Source organism: Pelobates fuscus, chromosome 1 (genome assembly GCF_036172605.1).
Source record: "Pelobates fuscus isolate aPelFus1 chromosome 1, aPelFus1.pri, whole genome shotgun sequence".
Taxonomy (NCBI): Eukaryota; Metazoa; Chordata; class Amphibia; order Anura; family Pelobatidae; genus Pelobates; species Pelobates fuscus.
Genome location: NC_086317.1, coordinates 421,505,434 through 421,533,013, shown reverse-complemented (window position 1 = coordinate 421,533,013; position 27,580 = coordinate 421,505,434). Strand labels below are relative to the sequence as shown.

General features: G+C 41.6%; 1 protein-coding gene across 1 annotated transcript in view; it reads right to left on the bottom strand.

Moving 5' to 3' along the window:
• ASIC1 (acid sensing ion channel subunit 1) overlaps nucleotides 1–27,580 on the bottom strand; it is a 179,563-nt gene that overhangs the window by 137,159 nt on the left and 14,824 nt on the right. The window contains exon 3 of the mRNA XM_063428563.1: nucleotides 17,079–17,274. Within this exon, the coding sequence (XP_063284633.1) occupies nucleotides 17,079–17,274 (196 nt within the window). The remainder of the gene's footprint in view (nucleotides 1–17,078; nucleotides 17,275–27,580) is intronic.

The following is a 27,580-nucleotide window of genomic DNA, read 5'->3' as shown; positions in this document are numbered from 1 at the left end:
GATAATGACTGTACCAGTTCTAGCTATAGATTGATGACTGTACCACATTTTACCAGTTCTAGCTATAGGATAATGAATGTACTAAACTATAGCAGATGCTACAGGATGATGCCAGTACCAAACTTTACCAAATCAAGCAGTAGGCTAATGATCATACCAGACTGTAAGGAATTAAACTCTAGGACAATGACTGTACCAGACTGCACCAGTTTCAGTTATAGGATGATGACTGTACCAAACTGTACCAGTTCTAGCTATAGGATGATGACCGTACCAGACTCCACTGGTTCTAGCTATAGGATGATGGCCGTACCAGACTCCACCGGTTCTAGCTATAGGATGATGGCCGTACCAGACTATAACAAATTATACTCTAGGATGATAACTGTACCAGACTGCACCAGTTCTGGATATAGAATAATGACTATACCATACTGTACAAGATAAAGCTTTAGGACAATGGCTGTATCAGAATGTAAAAATAAGAAGTTAAGTGGAGCAAAAGTAGAAAAAAAGAAATAAGGAGACAGTTTACTGCTTCAATGCAGTAAAGTTAAATGGGTAGAGAGGAATAGGGAACCTATTAACCTATAGTTAAGAATATGAAATATTAGAAGTACTCTCTCCCTGTCATATGATGATTCTGTCTTATAGAATATAATAATCCAATGAGAAATTTATGAGAAAAAAAATTAGATTTTTTAGAAAAATAAAAATTTGTGAGAAATAAAATTGATGAGTAAAATACACCAGATTAAAATTAGTAAAAAATAAAAATTAATTTTATTTTTCCAGAGAATACTTAAAATCTATTTTTTATTTTTTACTAATTTTAATTTGGTGTATTTTACTCATCAATTTTATTTCTCACAAATTTTTTTTTTTGTCTAAAAAATCTATACTGTATCTGAATGTATCAGATTAAGTTATTGGATGATCACAATTCTAGACTGTAGTAGATCAAACTACAAGGCATACCAGACCATAAATCCATATAGTACATGTTTACATTTACATCTAGAGAACTAAGGAAGAAAATGCAAATTTGAAACAAAATTGCCAAGCTGAAAAAGAACTTAAGAATGCTTCAATCGCATCCAACCCCTCCTGCCGGAGCTGATACACCCGGACCAGGTTGGATTTGTCAAAAATAGAGAGGCCAGAGACAACACCACCAAAGTAATCAACCTAATGTACGCGGCCAGGGTACAGAAGACGCCAGCACTCCTAATATCCACCGATGCAGAAAAAGCGTTTGATAGAGTAGACTGGACCTACCTATTCGCGACGCTACAACACCTAGGGTTTGGCCCCAACATGAGGACGTGGATCGCGGCTCTCTACAGCAAACCGACGGCGTGTGTCTATGTCAACAGCACACTATCAAAACCATTCCATATACACAATGCCCCCTCTCACCTCTGCTATTTGTACTCAGCCTGGAACCATTCCTGAATGCAGTATGCAGCAGACTGGACATCAAGGGCATACAAGGACAGTGGGGGGAAAGTAAGATATCGGCTTACGCCGACGACCTGCTGTTTACAGTCCGAGACCCACAAACCTCACTCCCAGCCATCATGCAAGAATTCGAGGACTACAACACACTATCAAATCTGAGCATCAACTATACAAAATCAGAGATATTAAACCTAGGCTGCGAACGCGCCCTAACGGCAAACCTAAAAACGCGATACCCATTCCGCTGGTGTAAAGACGCAATAAAATACCTAGGCGTCTGGCTCACTGCAGACCCACACCGCATATTCAACCACAACTTCCCCCCCCTCCTTGACCGCATACTGAAAGACCTCGGAGAATGGGACATACCGCACATCACCTGGCTGGGGCGAGTAAATGTTCTCAAGATGAACGCCCTACCACGCTTCCTCTACCTGATGCAAACACTCCCAATATTCATCCCCCAGACCTTCCTGGCCCAAATACGTACTGCCTTCACGAGATATGTCTGGAGGAACAGAAAGGCTAGGATAAAATACGACATCCTCACAAAACCCAAACCACAAGGGGGTTTGGGCCTCCCCGACCTCAACAAATATCACAGAACCATCCACCTCCAACGAATTGCCGAATGGACCTTCAGGACGGAAGACAAGCTCTGGATCGCCATAGAGGCGAGCTTCACCCAACCCCCACTCCACACGTTACCGTGGACGCCCGCTCAACAGATAAGGGGACACGGAAAGAGACATCCCACAATATCAGCCACCCTAAGGGTCTGGAAGAAAATAGCAGACAACAAAGACCTCGCCCCCCCGACATCCCCCTTGTACAATATCACAGACAACCCTAGATTTCACATGATCAACGGCAACCAAACCATGACGAGTCTAGGCCTACCGACCCCATGTAGGCTACGACACCTCCTGGCAACAGGGAACATCCCACCACTAACGGCATTACCTACACCCAAACCTCCAAACCCGATGACTACACTCAGGTACCACCAACTAGTAAGCGCACTAAAGACAATACCGAATCTCCAAACGGCGGCAAGACCACTCACTCCATTCGAAAACTTCTGCACCCAGCCAGCGCCCACGCCACACGCCATATCACTACTATACCAAACGCTGAACACACCGAGGGAAAACGCCCAACCGCCTTACTTTGTAAGATACTGGGAGAGAGATCTAGGGCACCCATTAACCCAGGACCAGTGGACCACAATGTTCACAATGACGCACAAAACCTCCATAAGCACCAAATACCAGGAATCGGGATACAAGATGATATCACACTGGTATAAAACCCCCGAGAAACTCGCGACCATCCACACATCGAGTGCACCGGAATGTTGGAGATGCGGTACAGAATTGGGCACTCTATACCATATCTGGTGGACATGCCCCCGGATCCAACCCTTTTGGAACGAAATCCATCAAGCAGTCGCCACACTAACAGACAACGCAGTCGAACTCACCCCAGAAAACTACCTGCTACACTTGACACCCCTACCACTGGCTACATACAAAAAAACAATCATACCATACTTAATCAATGCAGCACGCAGCCTGATCCCAACATACTGGAAAAAGACCGCAATTCCATCCATGAAGGACTGGATTACGAGGGTTGAAGACATGAGAACCATAGAAGAACTAATCCTAATAGCCAGGGGACAAACCCAGAGATACCAAAATATATGGTTCCACTGGCTTCGATGGCTGACGACCAGACAACCATAAAACACCCATTCCTGAAGAACAGAAAACGGAGATGGGAACTAGGGTACCAAAGAAGGATCCCAGGGACATGATCGGACACAGACACAAGGACCCCCACTGAACACCGACGAGGAACGAGGGGGGTCTCCGTGGGGCCCCGGGGCGGGGGGGGGCGCGGGCGGGGTGGGAGGAGAGGGACCCTCAGGCGCTTCCCCCCCCCACCTTCACATGGCCTTGGCCTCAAAAATACTAGCCAAGAACGCTCACACACCCTAGCGTGACTAACCTATGCGCCTCCCCCACAGCAGGAATTCCTTGCAGCAATGCACCGACACGCACCACTCCCACGCATACCAGCAGCCAAAGCTCAGGGACTCACATGCCACGCACCTAGGGAGCAACGAGATTTGAACCCGAACAACCCCGATACCCACCATAGTGCCCCACTAACGCATCACGCACCCAAACAAGGGATGACTCTCCCTAACGCAAGGAGACATATGATAGGAACCACCAGGGCACTTCCATGGAACCACACTAGACACCCCGCTAACCCATCACAAACACACATACCCCTGACACAGGGGACACCCTTAAACGGGGACACGAAAGAATATCGAAAAGGGAGACAAAGACACCTAAGCTAGTAGACACACGACTAGAAACGACTAACGGGAGTGAATAACGGGATAGGCAATGCAACAACCTCTGCCAGACTAAACATGAAGCCAGAAGGAATAAACGAAAAGGAAGTGTAGGACACTCGAGACACCAATACACCAGACACCAGGAGAGACAACAGGGGGGACCAACCCAGAAAACAGGACACAACCCCCAGACAACAAGAAACACGAGTGGCCCAAAACCCAATTACCCCGTCTAACATGTAAGAAACCGAGACACAGACGAACACCAGAGGCCCCCACACAAGCAGCTGGTGCTCCCCCTACATAACCCCTGGTAACCAAGACCATAGAGAAGCTGTACCTAAAATTACTGAGAAAGTACAACCTTCTCCATTGCCACGCTCCTACAAAACACAATAACACAGCAATGTTATGTTCCTCTAACCGACCACTATTGTGGGATTACTATGTTTTATAAATGTCATGAACACTAGGTAATTACTGAAGATATACTTAAACAGGCTTGTAAACTGTCCATGCACGCTTAACAAAAACCATTGAAATGGGAAAAATTGTTATGCCTATACTCAAAAACAAAAATACGCAATTACTTATGCCACTGTTTAGCCTGTTTACATACGCGAGTACGCCAGACAAGCAGGGTTAGCCTGCTTATTATTCATACCACAGGTTATACTTCACCGAAGCAATGAAAATTTTGGTTAAGGGAGCCCGCTCAACATAAGCCAAGAATACTAGTTCCACTTATCTGAATTTTAGTACCTAATTGGTACACATCAACCAGATTTTATGATCATTGACTTATAGCTGTACCATATTCATTGTTTTCTATAGCTAGCATAATATTGTTCAGCCTGTACTCAAAAACAAAAAATGCGCAATTGCCTATGCCACTGTTTAGACTGTTTATACACACTTGTACGCTGTTGTGGCGTTTGTTGGTGTTTTTGTAATCACCTGCGCAACAAAAATAAAGAATTAAAAAAAAAAAAAAAAAAGAATAATTCAAATTCTACTATTTTAGCCTATAACTCTCTTGTCAATTATCCACCAAATCTACATTGGATCCTGGAAAAGTCCTGGAACACTCCCATATTCCACACATTTGGTAAAATGTATTTAGAGATTGAAAACAGGATGTAAATATAGCACTCTAATTAAAATTCAACCCCGCATACAAAAATAATACAGAATCAAGCATTCAATAATATATAAAATGCATGTAGAAACTAGTATGGACATACACACCTTTTGGATCAGCAGTAGATAAAGGCATGTGTGCAAGATGGAAGTCGATCCGCTTGATTCTGTGTTCTTATTCATATGTCACAAAATAAAGGGCACATACACTACAGAGTTCAAACGTGAATATTTAGTAACCGAGTAATACTTATTATTAAATAGTTTCAGGGATTTAATATTGTGCCACACACTTCTCAGGAACATACTAAAGAACATCAACAATATAGAGCGCTACCATGATAACTTATACATACAGCAGTTTATGAATAAAGTCATACCAGAAAGTGGCAATGGAATTACATCCGGATAGAGTATACCTGTATATGTAAAACTCTTATGTGATGTAAGCACTCACAACTATAACCAATCACAATGGTGAGTGGGAGAAGCTTTTCGTACACCTTTGAAGACTGAAGACGAACTATAAGGGTTGATACCAATGGACAAAAACTAGATTGTCTACCCTGTGAGGTGGTTGTTACATAACTGATGATATCCCTGCACAACAGTAGGACAATAAAACTTTGTCTTTTACAGATCTTCTTTCTCCCGGCTGGTTTCCCCATAAATTCATAAGTCAACAACATCAAACTGTTGAAAGTACAAATGTTGGGGGTTACAGTACAGCTTACATTCATGGGTGGAAGCAGTGACCAACACAGATGCATGTGGTGATTGGGAGAAAGTAGGTGTTTGTTTGGCCATATTTCCTGTCTGTTAAGCCTTTTGGGATCGAGCAGTCATTGCACTTCCTGACTACACTGGGGCTCTTAGGATACACACCACTACCCAGACAGGAGACAGCAAAATAAGGGCAAGTGAAGACCATGAGCCGAGACATATAGACAACTGATAACAGATCAATGGTCCCTAAAGAATATTTTTAAATAAGGCATAGACAAGTCCAAATAGTTAAAAGGCTAACCAGAGCACAAAAAAGAAGGCAACATGAAAATGGGAACTACTGCTAGCAGACTAATAGCAAACCTATGCGAATTGTAATGCTACAGAAGTGGTGACTTTGAACTGAACTGATAAGTATGATAAAGTATAACACTGATGAGGCACATGGGTTGATATATGCACATCTGAAAATCTCATGGAAAAACATTTCATGTGAGTCAAATAAGTGTCTGCTTTGAGCAATGTCTACATGCATCTTTAAGCAAAGATACAGCTGAGATAGTGTCCGCTGGCTCTCATGGGTTCTATATGGAGTCCTGTGTGGCTCTTGTTTGTATAAATCATATTTTCTTTTGTTCCAACATGCTAGAATTTTGCCGTGTTACAATTTGATTTGATTAAAAGCCACACGGTGATCTGATATCATAGAAGATGTTTGTTTTCATTCTTTAGTTAATTAACAGTTTTTGTTGAAAAGGATTTATTATATATATGTCTACATGGTGTCCGTGTCCATTTGGAAGCACAAACCATTTACTTCTATTGTCATGGTTTGCTAGTTAGCATGCAGATCATGTTTTTAAATAGTGTATTGCACAAGGAGTGACATCACACCAAGAAAATGGATTCCATGGTTTGATAGGAGACCTTTATTCCCAGTGCAGTACTAAGATTCACTAAGATTCCGGACGTTCCATATCCTCTTAATGTATGTCACAAACAGAACATGAAGTGAATTAAGGACAGCAGCTACAAATAGCAGTTGCTGACTGAGTATAACGTCCGCCAATCTTTGTTACGTAGGAAATTAAGGGTCTAGTTTTAATTTTACTTACTTTAATTTCGTTTACTATGTAGAATATTCATATTAGTTTTAGGAGAGCTTCATATTTGTCATTCGTATCTTCTGTTATTACCTTAGTTGTACAACGTTTTGTTTGGCTGGACATTCCTATTCCAATTAAACTTTATTATCACTGTACAATGTACATACAAGGACAATGAAACACAGTTGGCCTCTGATCAGAAATGCAGTAGCAATGAATAAAAATACTACATAAAAATGTACTCTCAGTGTCAGCTTTTGTCTGTCTATACCTAATACTGCTATGTGTGCAAATGGGTTAATCCAGCCTCTAGTGGGTGTCTCATTGACAGCCGCTAGAGGCGCTTCTCACTGTTATTTTCACAGTGAGAAGACGCCAGCGTCCATAGGAAAGCATTGAGAATGCTTTCCTATGAGACTGGCTGAATGCGCATGCGGCTCTTGCTGCGCATGCGCATTCAGCCGATGACGGGGAATGAAGGAGGAGAGTCCCGGCGGTGGAGAAAAGGTGAGTGTTTAACCCCTTCCTCACCCTAGAGCCTGGCGGGAGGGGGACCCTGAGGGAGGGGGACCTAGAAACCCTATAGTGCCAGGAAAACAAGTTTGTTTTCCTGGCACTATAGTGGTCCTTTCAGAAATACAATTCCTTCTTCATTGATAAAAACATTTAACAGCCTAATAATACATTGACATCACACAATAGTGCCACCACATACAAATTTAACAATACAACCCATAGCCCTCGATCTAAGTAAAACATGTATCCCATAAAAAAACCATACCTGTGCAAAAAGTGTGCCAAACTACCAAACAATTAATACATCTAGTGCAATCCATTACCCAATCCTGAACAATATACCTTTATCATGTGAAAAGAAAAAAACTTAACACATACCCCAATTCAGCCAAGCACAACTACCATACTCACAAAACACAATCTACAGCACACCAACCAATAACATAAAGTGCTTAATGTGAGCACAAAAGCCACATGCATAAAGTGCAAAGTGTGAGCCCATAAACTCATGGTGCAGAAATTTATAGATGGCATTCTTATGGTTAAATTATAGTAAACCAATTGGCACATCCCTTCTTCATTACCCATTTTCTGTCTAAGAATTAGTAAGTCACACATGACATAAATCAGATACTATGCGGAAGGTAATTTTCGTACCAATATGTTGAACTTAGATTTTGCATTAGATTAGCCAAATTCTACATGGGATGTGGCTCGCCAATTTAATAACTTGCAGGAAATGTTCCATTCAGTATTGAAAAAGCCCAGCCTGTGACTTAAAGAATGCTAGTAAGGGCAGGACATCTTTCAGTAAATTGTATGGCAGTCGGCCTGTTTTCTTTGTAAAGGTAACTATTCAGTTAAATTTCTAACAGCAGTTGGTCTGTTTACGGTTTGTAAGACTGGCAGTCTCAAAGATCAGCAGCTGAGAGATTTGCCCATAGCTTCCAGGAAAAAAACACAGGCTTTACTATCGCTTTATGATCAGGCTTATTCTCGATTAGGTTGGCTGCCTGGAACAGCGGTGAATCTCTTCCAAAGGTTCTACGACTGTTTTGGTCTCTATGTGGTACGCTTGGTCATTTAAGTAGATCTTGCATTTTCATTGGGGAAAATTCATGAATTTATCAATATACATTTAAAATGAATAGAATGTTAATTTAAACTCTGTTGCTACGATGAACCCCCCCTGGTTGATGCTGTGCGTTTACTCACTTATGTATTTTTATTGGCAGACATATGTACAGTCACGGGGTCGTATTTGTTAATTAAACTGCTAGGTTTCGATCGGTGATAATTAGCTGCTCAGATTTTAATACCAGTTTATAGGTCGCCTTGTTGAACTCAGACTGTCTGGGCTTCTAAGAAGATATGTGGTCAGTGGATTGAGTTATGCCTTTTTCAATGTAAATATTTTTTGTGGTGTTCCACCAACTGGCTTGTTCACGGCCTCTGGTTCAGTGTTGCACCGTTTGAACTTCATGGCATTGTACCAGTGATGTTTGTTATTACATTTTTTGTTTAGTTCCCAGTCTCTGTTTTACTTAGTTGCGGTAGAACTACGAATATTTATTCAGCTGAAACATCTGTTCATTGATTCTTAACATAACCTTTTCAAAGGCATCTGATGTGTTTTGAGCAAGTGTGCAGAACAGTTGTTTTTCTATGTTTAATAAACTAGCATATTTTGTTTACTTTTTATTCATTTCAAGGACATGGCTCCCAGCAGGAGGGGCCTGTGTCATTTTAAAAGGCCAGGCAGAGCTCAATACTTCACTATGATTGACAGCACTTAGTACTAAGACTGCATAGATTTTTAACGCCCCACATTGCTGTAAATGCAAGATTCGTATCTGATGCTTCCTTCCGACGTGTACATTTATCAGCTAGGTTCCTTATGAAGTAGGTTCACTGAATACGTACAATTTAATATTCAATATTTAAAAATGAAGAATATTTAAGTCACCCGCATATATGTAATCAGGCTACACAGAAATGTACACGCAATTTGTAGTTAAAGCCTAAATACGATCCACACTCTGTTTGAAATACACCAGGCATCAGGTCGCCATGGTGATTAGAAATCATTATCTAGCACCTAGAACAGGCGTAGGCAACCTTCAGCATTCCAGATGTTGTGGATTACATCTCCCATAGTCCTCTTAACGGCTACAGCCATAATGCTGGCAAAGCATCAGGGGAAATGTAGTCCACAGCATCTGGAGTGCCGAAGGTTGCTTAACCTTTCCCTAGAATGTCCGCCCAAAATAATGTTTGGTGTCATCCACATGACAAAAGCTGAAGGCCAGCAGCATTAGGTGAGATACAGTAACGTAGCCTTCACGGTTTATCTCGGTAAAACTATAACCCTCCCTAATTTGCATAGCAAGGTCATGTTCAGACGTTCACTTTTATCAGTATGGGCACTGTGCGTGTAGCGTGAAGATCTTGTTCAAACAGGTAATTTCTTTGCTATATGTTTACTACTATTAAGGCAAAAAGCATATTATACACAATATATGTTCACAGTGTAAGTTGTTAAGTTGTTACCACATTTACTATATGCATATTTCAATAACTAAAAACATAAATACTGTGCTTACCAAATTTTATGTTTAAACATGGGGAAATGATAGAAACTGCATAATTTTTCTCTCCATGCACCAAAGTTGAAAAGCCTCTGAATGAACTGTGTTGATTTTGTCTCTATAGTTTGCCGGTTGTGATAAGGGCATTACATGTGAGATGGGTGCTGTAAGTGATAAGTCATGAGGAACTTGCTATATATGAGTGTGAGCTGTACTGTGTGTTAGAGATGTATACTGTTGGAGTAAGGTTTGGGTGTCATGTCTCAAATTATAAAAAATAGTTAAATGCTGTTTTTCCCTGCATTGGAGGGTGATCCATGGATATAGTCTAACTTTTTCCAGCCATGCAATAGAAAATATACACAGAGTTTCCAATAAAGTTATTTGTTCTTGATGTATCAGCCATCAACTCCAGTTGTATACAAATTCATCAGCCTATATGAGATCCAAACACCAACAGCATCCAATCAGGAATTCTAAACAACATCAGAAATAGATCAGTAACATAGTATCATAGTATTCTAGGTTGAAAATGGACTCATAAAGTTCAATAGTTCACACATCTGTTTCTGCGGTTGATCCATCAACTCTTCCCAATTTTCTAAATACTTTCATTAGTCCCTGGCCTTATCTTAAGTCTAGGATAGCCTTATGCCTATCCCATGCTCAACCTCCCTCACTATGTTAACCTCTACCACTTCAACTGGAAGGCTATTATATGCGTCCACGACCCTCTCTGTAAAGAAGGCAAAACACTCAGTATTAAGCCATTTCAAACGGTGCCACAAGCATTTGTTATTGATTCCAAAATGACAATAAGGCATTGGCTTGGACCAACAAAAAATTTCCAGATCTGATAAAATAAATGCTTGAGGCAAAGAATTTAATTTTTGTTATTGTTCTTACTGTGAAGACCCCTTTCCACTGCTGTATGTGAAATTTCCTTTCTTTGAGTCTCAATGGATGACTTTGTTAATCAATGATTAATAAAAAAGGGGCAGATAAGTAGGGATGCCAGTTTAAAAAAAAATAAAATAAAAAGAGGCAAAGAGATTTTGGGCCCTAGAAAAGGTATTTTCACCCTATCAAAACAGAGGAACCGAGGAAGCATTCTATCAATTCACATTATGTAAAAAAAAAAAACTAAAAAAACCTACACACGATAATACATGTTAAAAGTTTAAACATAATCTTATCTAGAAGTCTATGCATATGACTGAGAATAAATGTGTAAATCTAGATATATAGATATAGAAAAAAAGATGGAAGAGTGTACAATAAGATAATTAACACTACTGGATCTTAGGGTTGCAGGAAAGGATTAGAGTTTTATTTATTTAAAGCAGTGATGGTGAACCTTTTTAAACCCAAGTGCCCAAACCGCAATACATGCCAACATTTTTGTTTCCTCAAAGTGCCAACACGGCAATTAAACCTGAATACTGAGGTTTAAGTTTAGAAAAAACAACTCGTACAGTTGTCCGAACTAGTTAACATCTTTTGTTTTAAAAGAAGAACACAACAGAGAGTTCAATGATACAAATTTTAAATAATGATATAAATAGATAAAATTAAGCTTATATTTATTAGTATCTCCAACAAATGCAATACATACACACAGACTGCTGAATACATTCACACACCGACTGCTTAATACATACACACACTGACAGACTGCTAAATAAACACACACAGTCCGCTAAATACACACACACAAACATACACACAGTCCGCTTAATACACACACACAGTCCGCTGAATAATACACACTGCTGAATACATACACACACACACACACACACACACTGCTCAGTACACAGTCTGCTGAATACACAAACACAGTCTGCTGAATACACACACAGTCTGCTGAATACACACATAGTCTGCTGAATACACACACAGTCAGCTGAATACACACACACTGCTGAATACATAAAGACTGGTGAATACACACACACACATACTGCATTGAGGGGTGCAGTGTATGTGTTTGTGTGTAAGAGTGTGGAGTGCTGTGTGTGAGGGGTGTGTAGGTGTGTGAGGGGTGTGTAGGTGTGTGAGGTGCTGTGTTGTGTGTGAGGGGTGCTGTGTGTGTGTGTGTGAGGGGTGCTGTGTGTGTTAGGGGTGCTGCGTGTGGGGGGGTAGGGGTGCTGTGTGTGGGGGAGTATGGGTGCTGTGTGTGGGGGGTTGGGGTGCTGTGTGTGGGGGGTAGGGGTACTGTGTGTGGGGGGTAGGGTTGCTGTGTGTGGGGGGTAGGGGTGCTGTGTGTGGGGGGTTTTGCGGTGCTGTGTGGGGGGGTTAGGGGTGCTGGGTGTAGGGGGTAGGTTTGCTGCATGTGGGGGGTAGGGGTGCTGTGTGTGGGGGGGTAGGGGTGCTGTGTGTGGGGGGGGTTGCGGTGCTGTGTGTGGGGGGGTAGGGGTGCTGTGTGGGGGGAGTAGGGGTGCTGTGTGTGGGGGGGCGGAGATACATTAAAACATTTTTTTATTTTTTTAAAAAGCATATTAAATCAGTATCCCCCCTCCCTTCTTCTTATCTTTGGTGAAGGGGAGGGGGGGAACACAGCCATCCCTGGCTGTCCGGTGGTGGTAAGTATGTAGAACAGGAGGACAGGTCCTATCGCTCTCCTGTCCTCCCGCGCGATGCTGTGTGGAGCTGTAACAGACCGTTTTGCACACAAGAGGTTAAAAACCGTTTAGGCGATATTCCCCTTTCCAGATGTACAGGCAGCTACTGTAAGCACCAATCTCCCGAACTGCAAACTACACAAATCCCCCAACTCCCGAACAGGAAACACACAAACTCTGGAAACAGCCGAACAGGAAAAGCATACAATCAGCTTACACTCCTGGCAATCGGCATACAATCCAAATCCCCCAATAGCAAAATGACACTTCGGTTTGAGGGTCAAGCAGAATCTGGTTTACTGGGGCTAACTGCCCGGCTTTTATGCAGGTCTCCCACCTGGTGGACACTCCCCTAGGGGACCATATGGAAGACTTGGAAACATATTGGACATTGACCAATCACAGACTTACACATTTCAGCAGTCCCACAATGCATCACAATCCCTCCTCTCTGGACTGGAGATAATTGGGAAGTAATCCAATTATCTCCAAGGACAGAGGCAAAACTCTATTACCCACATGTTAAAACAACCCAAATACATAAAATTACACACGGTTGCATTTATAACATATAACCCACACATTATACATATCCCCAGATAGCTTAGATCTGAGCACACATTATTACCGAATGGCGCTCAGATCACATACATACAGTTCAATCGCCATAGAGCCAAAGTCTTTCCCATAGTCTTTCATTAAACGAATAGGCTCCATGGCATGGCTATCTGGGGTGATGCTGTTCATACGGTTAAACTACCGAATGCAGAGGTAAGGAGGCTGGCGGCTCAGCGGTGTTCGCGCAATTAAGTGTCCGTTTTCAGTTCCATAGTTTGGGCGCTGAACACCGCTGGCCGTTCGGGAGTTAAAAATGGCCGCTGCCACATGTTCGGCAAACAAACAAAGGCCACCCAGCGTTCATCAATTAAGCTGCGGTTAACCGCAGCTTCTGGGCGGTTAATTGATGGCACACTCCAGTTCCCAGGTGGTCCATCATTCGGTACTTTGTTCGGTAGATTGAATCTACCGAACACCCCGACAGAAAGGCACAAATAAACCTTTCAGCAGGGAAAATAACAGATTTTAACTGCAGGGCCATAGTCTAAAGGGAGCAGGCGAGCAACCAGGCTTCTCCAGTGCATAGTGGCGAGGTTGGTTCAGCCACAGGAGCCTTGCCATGGAAATGCGCGGAATTGCTCCACACAGCTCGCAGGAGGACAGGAGAGCTGCTTCCTAGATCCCTCCCCCCTGCTTCCGGTCTTCCCGACAAGTAAGCAGAATAGGCACCTGCCGTTTTGGGCAGACAGGTGCTCCTCTGCATTGATGGCGAACCTATGGCCGCGTACCAACTGTTTAGACATCAATGGCTGTGTGTTGAGTTATTTTGAGGTGACAGCAAATGATGCTGTTATACAGGCTGTACACTTACTACTACATTGTAGCAGAGTGTAATTTCTTCAGTGTTGTCACATGAAAAGATATAATAAAATTTTAACAAAAATGTGAAGGGTGTACTCACTTTTGTGAGATACTGTATCTTTGAACACACACTTGGACATTTAAAATACAAACCTATAATAATTTATTTTGTCTAGCTATTTGCTGTATCAATATCCCTCATTGCATAAGTGTAAGTGTGTCAAGCACCCCACTATTTGCACAGGGGGATGTTTCTACCACTCAGTTCATTCTTGTATATATACTAATTTATGTGTAGTCAGTTAGAGATTCACATTGTGTGGTAGCTGCTATATTTGCAAACATATTGTATTCACTTTAGAATAAGTGCCTTTTTTGCCAGAACACTGCAAGAGATAACTTCTAAAATAAACACAAAGTGCTATAAAATCTGGTTGAACATGAAAAAGCACATTTCCAATTTGGCTGCGTGAGTCACAGTCAAGGCAGTTGTGTCTAGGGTTGTGTAAACTGAATTTAAATTTAAAGGACCACTTTAATCACCCAGACCACTTAATTTTAATTAAATGGTCTGGGTGCAGTGGTACTGTCATTTTTCTCTCGCAATGTAAAACATTGCGTTTTGAAGATATAGCAATGTTGTCATTGTGGGTTGAACACACCTCTAGGGACTGTCTTCCTGACAGTCGCTAGTGGGTGCTTCCACAGTGAAAAGCGAATGTAACTCTGTTCTTTTGAGTTTATACATTTTTTATAGAATTCATACATACATATTTTTTATATATTTTTTAGAATTTATTTAATTTATTCTATTTGAATTACCAGGTTTAGAAGGCTATACTGGCTTTCTGTTTAATTGTTATCTAAATGTAAAGTCTCTGAGGTTACACATAGCATTGTTTAATGTATCTAATTAAATAGTTTTTCTAAGAATACATTGCTCTATTTTTAAACATAAAGAGATTGATGTTAGCTAATGTAATACCTGCAATGTGTAAGCCATTTATAGATCATATTTTTAATTTTTATTTTTCTTATTTCGTTATGATATCCTGCAAATATGGAGGTTAAGGTTGCTATGGGGACTCAATCATAACAATTAAGAGCAACCAACATCCTGAACGCCGCGTTTCAGCGTGCGTTCCAGCCGGCCGAAAAACCGGAAGTGACGTCACCCGCGAAACCGGAAGTGACGCAACGCCGGTACGAAATTGAATCCAGGTGAACGGGACAGATAGGACTTATAAAAGAAGACCCAACAGAACATGAAGACAAGCACTGGAGGAAGGCTGTTAGCCGAAACGCGTCTGCTTCAATCTTCTGCATATTTATATTTGTTATTTTATGTGTATTTTTGACACTCTGGGCTGCTAAAAGATAGGGGTAAGTGGAACTCCAATTTTGCCATATACACTATTGTCTGTTTTGGGTTCCACCCCCATAGTGCCCATTAGTGCCTATACCTTTTTAAAATAATTTTATACAATAAATATATTTTGCATCCAAATTCTGGAGTCGCATCTATCTGGATCACCTGGATCGTTAGCCAGTATTGGCACCCCTGAGCCTGTTTTACAGAGCCTGGCACGGCTCTGGAGAATTTTATACCCAAGTCCAGTTCCACGCTGTTTGTATTACAGTCCAGTCCCATATTGGTCCTATATTGGTAATATTACAAAAAATTCTTGCTGTGATCACATTGGGGAGGTGTATATACTGGTAAATGTTTCTTTTTGTAACTCTGTTCTTGACTAATAGAAGCATTTGATTGGAGCATTGCTGCATTTGCAGTGCATGTGCATTAATTCACCAACCAATGCCTGATGACCTCTGCAGAGGTGGACTAGGCTGCTCAATAGAGCATGTCAGGCTTCTGGATGGCATGCATGTAACAGGTTAATTTAGCTTTTTTTCCTTTTTTTATTTTGTAAAAAATGAGTGGCCCTTAAATCTACAAACCCCAACTAACTCTAGGGGCTAACAGTTGCATCCCCCTAATCTATAGTGTTCCTTTAACACATAAATAGCAGAGAATGCAGCAGTGAAACTGCAGGGGCATGATTGATACAATAAAACTGCTTCATTAAGTTAACATTAGTTAAAACTAATAGTATCCCTTTAACAACAAGTTGTAAAAGAAAGCAATAATGTTTTTCTTTGCAATATAAATACAATGCAAAACACTATTAATTCCTTATTAATTAAATGATTCACATCCATTTTAAAACAACAAGCTTCACACTTATATTTGCTATACCATGCGACACTAACATGCAGTTATGCCAGACAGGCCCTGACCGTAATGTAAACTGGACCCTGATGGGTCATGATGATCATGGAAAGAGAATTGACTGGGGAGAGTGGACTTTCCAAACCAGTGCTTTAGCGTTTACTTCTCCTTAAAACACCAATGCTAATTCAAAAACTAAAGATAGTTGCGCTGTGCCTAATTCTCCTAACCCAAAAATAAACCTAATTTCAACACTTGAATCATGAAGTCTTGATAAAGGCGCAAGTAGACATTTTCAAGTGCAAAGAACGTTAGGCTAGTTATTTTTTGTCCCACTCGATTCCTGATTTATATTATACAAGTATTTAGCATTAACACTGCAGCAGACTGCATTAATTCCATTAATAATCTCATACACAAGGCAACGTAGTCTGGAATTTCTTCCACAATGTACAAGTAAAATATAGGTATATAGAAGATGTGAAACTACAGTTGAGATACTTCCTAGCCAAATATAGATTCATCATCACTGATTTAAACCTGACATCAATTGAACAAATAAAAACCCATAAAATTACTGAGAGTTTTGGTATTCAGTGTGATCAACAAGGGACAGTTTGGGTTGAATATACAAGTCGACTAGTAAAATTTCCACATATAGAAAATAAACCCAGTCCAGATAAAAAAAAAGGTACAAAACACCAGCCAAAAACTTCTCTGTGCCTGCTAAAAACACCCCAACAATTTCTAAACCCTCATTACGGACTGGAGCACTGTGTTGCTTTTTTCAACTACATGAACTTCTCATTATCCACCCCATGATGTGAGTGAAGACCATTGCATCATTTACTGAGGGTTCTTTGGATCCCTGCTATTTCATTCAATGTCACTTACCGGAGTAAAGTCATCGGCATTGCATTCCTCTCCCCGATATTTGCAGCTTAGAAGCATGTCACGGATGTCATGTCCCGTGCGGTCATAAAACTCTCTCATATTAAATGGCTTTGGTTTAAAGTTGCGAAAGTTGGCTTTGTCTTGAAGGATTTCCATAACTTTCTCATCTGCCAACTGGGAATCCGGGAGCTCATATCTGAAAAAAAAAAAATACATAATTGCAATGAGAGAATGAAAATGGAATTAAAGTGACAGTAAAAATAGAAACTCTTTACTTATGTAGTAAAAGTACTTGTAAGCATTCCAAACACATTTTGTCAGTGACAGGTTTTTTTCACACTTTAAACGGATTTCTGGATTACCATATTAGCTTCTGCAAGCTGGGGGAAAGATACAGTGCCTTGCAAAAGTATACAGGCCTTTGACCAAAATCACTGAAAAAAAAATGGTACATGGAAATTTTGTAGTATCTGAGAGAAAAGGAGAATTTCCAAAGCAGATTTCTGGATTACCTTAACACAATAGCTTAGTTAATACCCGCGTGGGTGGTTTATATAGCAAGAAGGCTTATGTGATGCATGGTATGTTTTATAGTATCAGCAGGGCAAGTGACAAATGCCTTTGCACTAATAAGCATTACAATGTTCTTATCAGACATGTGGCTTAAGCACATTTTAGCTATAACTATAATAATATCAGATTACTCTACCAGGAGGGGTACATTTAATTTTCTCTAGTTTTATATAAATCCCAGGAGTATATATGGCAATAACTATTTATTATATGTAGTTTAATGCAGACATTATTATGTTCTGTAACATTGCAATCTGAGTCAAGTATAAAACATCAAAACTAATGAATTACAGACAATTGAGTGCTTTCAGAACAATACTGTCTTAGGATCTGATACTTATTGTAACTAGAATAATCTGTGTTAAAGTGGCCTACAGACTTCCTTATTTTTCTAAAGGGGCAGGTAAGGGGCACTACAAGGAAGATGAAGTGCATACATGTCCCTCAAATCACACTTGAATATAAATGCACTGCTGTGGTTGCCTTTAAAGGAAAAATATAAGGTCAGGAATACCAACATGTATTCCTGAACCTATAGTGTTAAAATCACTATCTAGCCGCTTTGCCAACCCCTTGTCCCCCTCAATATAGTACAATCTTACCTTTATTACAGTCTGCTGGTGCTGGCTCTGCCCCTGATCTGCCTCCTTGGCTGACACCATCACAATGCTTTTCCATAGGAGAGCATAGGATTGGCTGAGATTGTCAATTCTAAAGATCTCAGCCAAGAAGGCAGGCCGAGAGTGGAGCCAAATGACACCCTGGCCAGTCAGCATCTCCTCACAGAGATGCGTTGAATCGATGAATGTCAGTGCTGCATAGTGTGAAAAATATTATGTAGAAACAGCCCAACCTCTCAGTGACAGAGTACAGAATATTTGATAGAATCCTAACCTCAACATCTGAGGAAAGGGATTTAGGGGTGATTATTTCTGATGACTTAAAGGTAGGCAGACAATGTAATAGAGCAGCAGGAAATGCTAGCAGAATGCTTGGTTGTATAGGGAGAGGTATTAGCAGTAGAAAGAGGGAAGTGCTCATGCCATTGTACAGAACACTGGTGAGACCTCACTCGGAGTATTGTACGCAGTACTGGAGACCGTATCTTCAGAAGGATATTGATACCTTAGAGAGAGTTCAAAGAAGGGCTACTAAACTGGTTCATGGATTGCAGGATAAAACTTACAAGGAAAGGTTAAAGGATCTTAACATGTATAGCTTGGAGGAAAGACGAGACAGGGGGGATATGATAGAAACATTTAAATACATAGAGGGAATCAACACAGTAAAGGAGGAGACTATATTTAAAAGAAGAAAAACTACCACAACAAGAGGACATAGTCTTAAATTAGAGGGGCAAAGGTTTAAAAATAATATTACAGGTATTAATAGTATTACTTTACTGAGAGGGTAGTGGATGCATGGAATAGCCTTCCAGTTGAAGTGGTAGAGGTTAACACAGGGAGGGAGTTTAAGCATGCGTGGGATAGGCATAAGGCTATCCTAGCTATAAGCAAAACAAACACTTAAATCAAACACAGTATGATTGACATACATACTGGAACAGTAGGTTAAGAGCTCACTACAGCAGTCTGAGCCACTTCCTGGACTGGGCAGTAGTCATTACTATGTTCAAAGTTGAATACTATAGAAATACACAGAAACTTGCAGAACCTACAAAGAGATTTCCTCATAAGAAAACTGTTTCAAAAGTATCATCCCCACAGTCACCAATGAGACCAGATGTCGATGATGGAGGCCTACCTCTAACCTTAAACTTTCTCCCAACAAGCCTCAGCCGAGGCATCTTCAATATTTGTACTAGTCATGGACCAGTAACTGAAACTATTCAATTACTAAATGTTATGGATGATACACAGATGCTTTACTGCTTACAGAAAAAACAAGATCCTAATATTTGAAGATTTCTCACCCTCAGACTCACAAGAATTCAAAACAATCTGTTCGGAACGTTTCTCACCAAACGTCAACATCACATTTTCTCTGCTATAGCTTGCAAAACTTAGATTCATTTTAAAAGACACCTGATATCCTACATGTTCTGTCTAGGATGTCCGCTCACCCTGCAGGACCTGCTCTGTGTATTATCACCAAGTTCTCTACCTTCTCCAACATGCTCTAGTGAGGAAAGCCAAATTATCTACCTAAATCCTCCATGTGAACTGATCATATTTTACAGGTTTGTTGTTATTTGGAACACCCAAAAACCCTAACCGTTAGCTGGACAAACCCTCGAAAATCCTGGCCTTAGCTTTCCATACTTTGTCATTACACAAAAACTCAAAAACATGATCACCCACATTCATAATTAACATTCTAGTTTTCTGAAAAATGGATATTTGTAGATATATTTAAAATTGCAACAAGAGCACAACGCAAATTGCCAACCCCTAAACCTCTCAAATTAAACCTATACATATATACCTACCTTCTCTCTAATTATTAAATACCTGCCAAACCCTCGTCACACATGACTTCTTGTTCAGACTGGTGTTCCATACCCCACTTCTTCCTTGTTTGTAAATTTGTTTTAGTAAGGCCCTCAAGCTTCTGTTTACATTAATTTGCTATTTATTCACAGCTTTGTATACTAGTTGTAAAGCTATAAAGCTCTTCGGAACATACTGGCAATAAATAATAACAATAATTATAATGGGCATTGAGACTGCAAATACAGGGCTGAAGTAGCCTTGTGACCTTGGTACATTCTATCCAACAGTTGGTGTCCTCTCATGTTCTAAATAGGAAGAAACAGAACAACAAAGAAAATAACTACAGACAGACTAAATCCATTTTCCACATGCTTCCATACAAAAAGCGTTAGGAATTCCCCAAATCCCCTTATGAGGGACCCGCAATTGGTCTTCTATTGTGTCTCCAAGACCCCATAGTAGCCAGACAGGGCTTGCTCTTCCCTAACTTCACACGATACCTCCCGCCTCCCTCCATTGCTAAAATCTATTTTTTTCCCCAAAAATAACCCCTTACTCTCTCCCACCCCACTCCCCTCCCTGGCTCACAGCACATGTGTAATAGATAAATCAAATACTTCTCAATGACAAGCATTTGGTTGGACCGAGCAAAGGAAGGAATTGGCAACGGATGGAGGCATGGATAGCAGCATTGGGATTTCATATCCGGTAGCTGTATGTTTTTCATGTTTTAAAGGTGACAACCTTCTTACTAGTGCCGAAATAGCAACAGGGCATTGTAAGTTAAAATAAAATGTATGTTAAAAGGGTTAGAGTAACCCTTTAAGCTATAGTTACAAGCAATACATCTTGCATTTTGAAATTCAGCTTTATATTCACTTCAATATAATACTTATTAAAAAAAAAAAAAAAAAACATCCCGTCTGGTTTGTACAAAATAAAAACAAACAAAACATAAAAAAAATCAATAGTGAAGCATCCCGATAAACACACACAAAAATACGCTTAAAAATAAAACCTATTTTCTTTTTTTTTTCCATTAAACTAAGTAAAATTATTGAGAACATAAAAACAGCTAACTATATTCTTCTCAACTTTTCGCTCAGCAGCCCAATGAAGAGAGGCTATAATCACAATTCAATATTATATTGGAAGAATCTTATTCTTCACTGGTAAAGTGTTGATAAAAGCATTACCCACATTTTGTATAATTTTCCCATTCACTCCTTTGCACAGACACTTTTTGTATATTTTCTTTCCTCAGCATTACTTGTATAGAGCATGTTAAATCAAAGAAATCGTAAAACTTTGTCAACGCAGCATCCCTCTAAGGAACTGTCTGAGTAATCCTGGACAATAACACAAATAAGAGTAAGCAGTGATATAAAACAATAGAGAGAACGGGAAGGATCCTATTAATTAAACTGTATGTTTTGTCAGATGAAAAATGGAGGCAATTTGATCTGAGGATTGGTTTTTACTACATTAAGGAACTAAGTAAAAGCACTGTTAGTTGTTACAGAAAATATCTAAATGGCATGCACTTTTCACATCAATTATTCTTGCGTCTGTGGGTCTTTTGCCTCCCCTAGCAAGAAACGTGTTGATTTAGATCATCTCTTTTCAACATACTGTATCTGTGTGGAATGCACAATCAATCAGCCATTATTACATTCCAAACCTTTAATAATTAAAGGCAATGATTTATGACAACTTTTATTTAAAGGCAGTGTCAGTGCACATGTGCAGCTATTAAAAGTAAACTCGCTATATGTAATACTGGCTGCTTAAAGAGTTACTTCAACCATCATAACCGCTCCAGTGATTTTAAGTGGTCATGGTGGTACGAGTATGTATGCGCATCCACAGTTATTGTTAATTGATATGAAGAAGGTCCTGTTAAAACCTCTCAAACAAGCTTATAATCTATAAATGAATACGGGCACCTCTCTCACCCCGAACTGTAGATTTCTTTTCTTCATGCATGCTATTCTGCACCTTAACACCCTTTAGTTATGGAAGTTACATACTTGCATTCATACGCACACACACACACTCACATTCATATACACAATCATACACTCACACATTTGATTTTTATTTAGCTTATTCTTTCTGGTGTCCAGCGGTTTGCTGGTTTGATCACTCCGTGCCCTGACTGCTATACTATACTAATGCCTTTGATACTAATACTTCTATACTATTGCTGGGCTTTGGTGATGAAACATCCTGCCTTTAGTACAGGGCAGCGGTGCCACTCATCACACTGCCAGTTTAGAGTAGAGTATTTAAAGGACCGCAGAGCAGTCAGCGAGGGAGATGCTGGGATCAGCCTGTGCTTTGACTGCACAGCACACATGTTCACAATCTGACACTACTGGATGTTCCTTGTTCAATAAAGATAAATTAATTGAAAAAAATCACTCATGCAATTGAATGGAAGTTAGCATTTCCATTTACCCGTAGCAGTGCTTCCGTTCTCATTCACTTTTTCTGCACCAGCTCTAAGTCTGCTTCTCATTCATTAAAACACTGAGAAGCATTAGTAATGGAAAACTGAAACACCTTATAGATACATACAGGGAGTGCAGAATTATTAGGCAAGTTGTATTTTTGAGGATTAATTTTATTATTGAACAACAACCATGTTCTCAATGAACCCAAAAAACTCATTAATATCAAAGCTGAATATTTTTGGAAGTAGTTTTTAGTTTGTTTTTAGTTATAGCTATTTTAGGGGGATATCTGTGTGTGCAGGTGACTATTACTGTGCATAATTATTAGGCAACTTAACAAAAAACAAATATATACCCATTTCAATTATTTATTTTTTAGCAGTGAAACCAATATAACATCTCAACATTCACAAATATACATTTCTGACATTCAAAAACAAAACAAAAACAAATCAGTGACCAATATAGCCACCTTTCTTTGCAAGGACACTCAAAAGCCTGCCATCCATGGATTATGTCAGTGTTTTGATCTGTTCACCATCAACATTGCGTGCAGCAGCAACCACAGCCTCCCAGACACTGTTCAGAGAGGTGTACTGTTTTCCCTCCTTGTAAATCTCACATTTGATGATGGACCACAGGTTCTCAATGGGGTTCAGATCAGGTGAACAAGGAGGCCATGTCATTAGATTTTCTTCTTTTATACCCTTTCTTGCCAGCCACGCTGTGGAGTACTTGGACGCGTGTGATGGAGCATTGTCCTGCATGAAAATCATGTTTTTCTTGAAGGATGCAGACTTCTTCCTGTACCACTACTTGAAGAAGGTGTCTTCCAGAAACTGGCAGTAGGACTGGGAGTTGAGCTTGACTCCATCCTCAACCCGAAAAGGCCCCACAAGCTCATCTTTGATGATACCAGCCCAAACCAGTACTCCACCTCCACCTTGCTGGCGTCTGAGTCGGACTGGAGCTCTCTGCCCTTTACCAATCCATCCATCTGGCCCATCAAGACTCACTCTCATTTCATCAGTCCATAAAACCTTAGAAAAATCAGTCTTGAGATATTTCTTGGCCCAGTCTTGACGTTTCAGCTTGTGTGTCTTGTTCAGTGGTGGTCGTCTTTCAGCCTTTCTTACCTTGGCCATGTCTCTGAGTATTGCACACCTTGTGCTTTTGGGCACTCCAGTGATGTTGCAGCTCTGAAATATGGCCAAACTGGTGGCAAGTGGCATCTTGGCAGCTGCACGCTTGACTTTTCTCAGTTCATGGGCAGTTATTTTGCGCCTTGGTTTCTCCACACGCTTCTTGCGACCCTGTTGACTATTTTGAATGAAACGCTTGATTGTTCGATGATCACGCTTCAGAAGCTTTGCAATTTTAAGAGTGCTGCATCCCTCTGCAAGATATCTCACTATTTTTGACTTTTCTGAGCCTGTCAAGTCCTTCTTTTGACCCATTTTGCCAAAGGAAAGGAAGTTGCCTAATAATTATGCACACCTGATATAGGGTGTTGATGTTATTAGACCACACCCCTTCTCATTACAGAGATGCACATCACCTAATATGCTTAATTGGTAGTAGGCTTTCGAGCCTATACAGCTTGGAGTAAGACAACATGCATAAAGAGGATGATGTGGTCAAAATACTCATTTGCCTAATAATTCTGCACTCCCTGTATTTCAGCAGGAAGATGGTGAAGATACATCTGGATATAGTAAGTTTTTTAAAGGGACACTATAGTCACCCAAACAATCATAGCCGAACAAAGCAGTTTTGATGTATAGATCATGCCCGTGCAGTCTCACTGCTCAATTCTCTTCCATTTAAGACTTAAATCACTTTGTTTATTCAGCCCTAGGCACATCTCCCTGCATGTGACTTACACAGCCTTCCTAAACACTTCCTGTAAAGAGTCATGTAATGTTTACACTTTACTACCTTTATTGCAAACAGGGGCGGGCTGGGCCGGGGGGCAGGGAGGCAATTGCCCCCCAGGCCGCCCCAAACCATTTTAAGGCCGGCCGCTGCAGGGCCGGCCCTTTAAATGCTGCAGCCGCCTGAGTGCTCTGTTAAGAGGCTCAGGCGGCTGCAGCACATCTTCTCCCCTCCCCTGTAGCGTGGCCGGCCGGAGTGATAGGAAAGTGCACAGGAGTTTCTGTTTCCTGTAACCGGCCGGACTGACAGGAAGGCCACCGCACCGGAGGGGAGGTGGGGGGGGGGGGGGGGGGTTTAAGAAGAAGGGGGAGGGGTGGGGAATTAAGAAGAAGGAGGGAGGGTGGGGGATTAATAAGAAGAGGGGGGAATTAAGAAGAAGGAGGGAGGGGTGGGAAATTAAGAAGAAGGAGGGAGGGTGAGGGATTAATAAGAAGAGGGGGGGAATTAAGAAGAAGGAGGGAGGGTTTGGGAATTAAGAAGAAGGAGGGAGGGTGGGGATTAATAAGAAGAGGGGGGGAATTAAGAAGAAGGGGGAGGGGTGGGGGATTAAGAAGAAGGGGGAGGGGTGGGGAATTAAGAAGAAGGAGGGAGAGTGGGGGATTAATAATAAGAAGGGGGAGGGGTGGGGGATTAAGAAGAAGAGGGGGGAATTAAGAAGAAGGGGGAGAGGTGGGGGATTAAGAAGGGGGGAGGGTGGGGGATTAAGAAGAAGGGGGGGAATTAAGAAGAAGGGGGAGGGGTGGGAGATTAATAAGAAGAGGGGTGATTAAGAAGGAGGGGTGGGTGGGATTAAGAAGAAGGAGGGTTGGGGGGGATTAAGAAGAACAGTGGGGGAGGGTGGGGGGGATTAAGAAGAACAGGGGCTGGGGGATCAAGAAGAACTGGGGGTGATTAAGAAGAACAGGGAGGGGTGATTAAGAAGAACAGGGAGGGGTGATTAAGAAGACCAGGGGGGGTGGGGGGATTAAGACAAACAGGAGGGGGGTGGGGGGATTAAGAAGAACAGGGGGAGTGGGGAGATTAAGAAGAACAGGGGGAGTGGGGAGATTAAGAAGAACAGGGGGGTGGGGGGATTAAGAAGAACAAGGGGGGAATTAAGAAGAACAGGGGGATTAAGAAGAACGGGGGGAGTAAGAAGAACACAGGGGTTAAGAAGAACACAGAGAGGAGGGGGGAGAGTAAGAAGAACACAGGGAGGGTGGGGGAGTGAGAAGAACACAGGGAGGGTGGGGGAGTAGGAGGGAACACAGGGAGGTTGGGGGAGTGAGAAGAACACAGGGAGGGTGGGGGGAGTGAGTAAAAAACTGGGGGGGAGTGAGTAAGATCACATGGGGGGAGGTGAGGAGAACGGGAGGGGAGTGAGGAGAACACATGGAGGGGGGAGTGAGAAGAACACAGGGAGGGAGGGGGTGAAAAGAACACCGGAGGTTTGGGAGGGGGGGGGGGTGAGAAGAGCACAGGGAGGGTGGATGAGTGTGAGAAGTGACTGCTAGGGGAGAGGGGGTGGGGTGGAGAGACCACTAAGGGGCAGGGGAGAGCTCTATAGGACAGGGGGCAGGACAGGGAGCTCTTTCACACTACGCGCACAGACACACACAATGCATCCCTATACGTACACAGAAACACACAATGCATCCCTACACACACAGAAACACAACGTGCTTCCCTTACACACAGAGAAACACAATGCATCCATTACACACAAAGACAATGCATCCTTTGCACACATACACAGAAACACACAATGCAATCCCTTACACACACATGCAAACACACACACTGCTTCTCTTACATATACACAGAAACACAATGCATTTCTTACACACACTCAATGCACACACTTACAGACACACACCTTGCATCCCTTATGCATACAAACACAGATTCACACAATACATCCTATACACAAACACACACTGCTTCCACTACAAACAAATACACTGCATTACCTACACAAACTGGTATCCCTATACACTACCTACCATAAGCACACACATTAGATCCTCTACAATAACACATAACACATCCCCTACACACTCCACTCCCTGTGAGCGAACTCATGGGTGGAACATGTAGGTGGGCCTTATGGGCCCAGACCTTGTGCTGTGTAAGGGGCCCCCAAAAAATGGAGCTGCTTCCCATTCTACTAGAACTTTGAATTTTGTGACTACAGTTACAAGCAGCCTCCAGAGATCCTGTTCTACACCAGACCAGTGGAGCCAAACTGCAGCCCATCACCATCCTCATCTGATTGTAAGTAGGCAATCCAGGATATTATTAGTGACACTAATCTATAATTTACCTCACATTAAAGGGACACTATAGTCCCCAGAACCACTTCAGCTTAATGAAGTGGTTCTGGTGTCTATAGCCTGTCCCTGCAGGCTTTTTAATGTAAACACACACTGTGTGCAGCATTGTCATTAGTTCATATGGCAGATCATATAGGTGGGGCATTGTGATGTCACATAGGGGGGCGGCAAATTTTTATTTTGCCTAGGGCGGCAAAAATCCTGGGCAGGTGCATCAGTCTACTGGTGACCCACAGGAGGGGAGTGCACTGATTGCACAGCACTCTCCTCCTGCCCAGATCCGTTTTTACCGCAGTACAAGTGCCCTCTGCCCCTAATTTACAGTGGCTCACACTCACAGCAAGCAGTGCCTGGAGCCCTTTGCAGAGACGGGAACAAAGAGGTTCTGCAGCAGCTGGCCGTCCTGCAAGCATTACATTAAACAGCTGTTCCCCATACAGCCACAGGTGACGTTGTGCTGGGAGACTGTGATTACTCTTCACTTCCTCCCAGCCTACAGAGCAGCGCATGGGAGAGAGTGAGGAGGAGGCATGATTTAATCTTACAATAAATCCTCTAAGAAAAACCTTTATAAATTTGGAGGGATCAGCTCTGTTTCCACAGTTTATTGGTGTTTACTCTGATGTCTGTATTAATATTGAGGGATGTCTAAGTAGTAACATCAGTGTGTGTCAGCAGGGCCAGCCGTTGGGGTGGGCAAGCTGTGCGGTCACGCAGGGTGCCATGACAACAGAGGCGCCCGGTAGCCAACACAGCTCACAAGTTGGGGACAC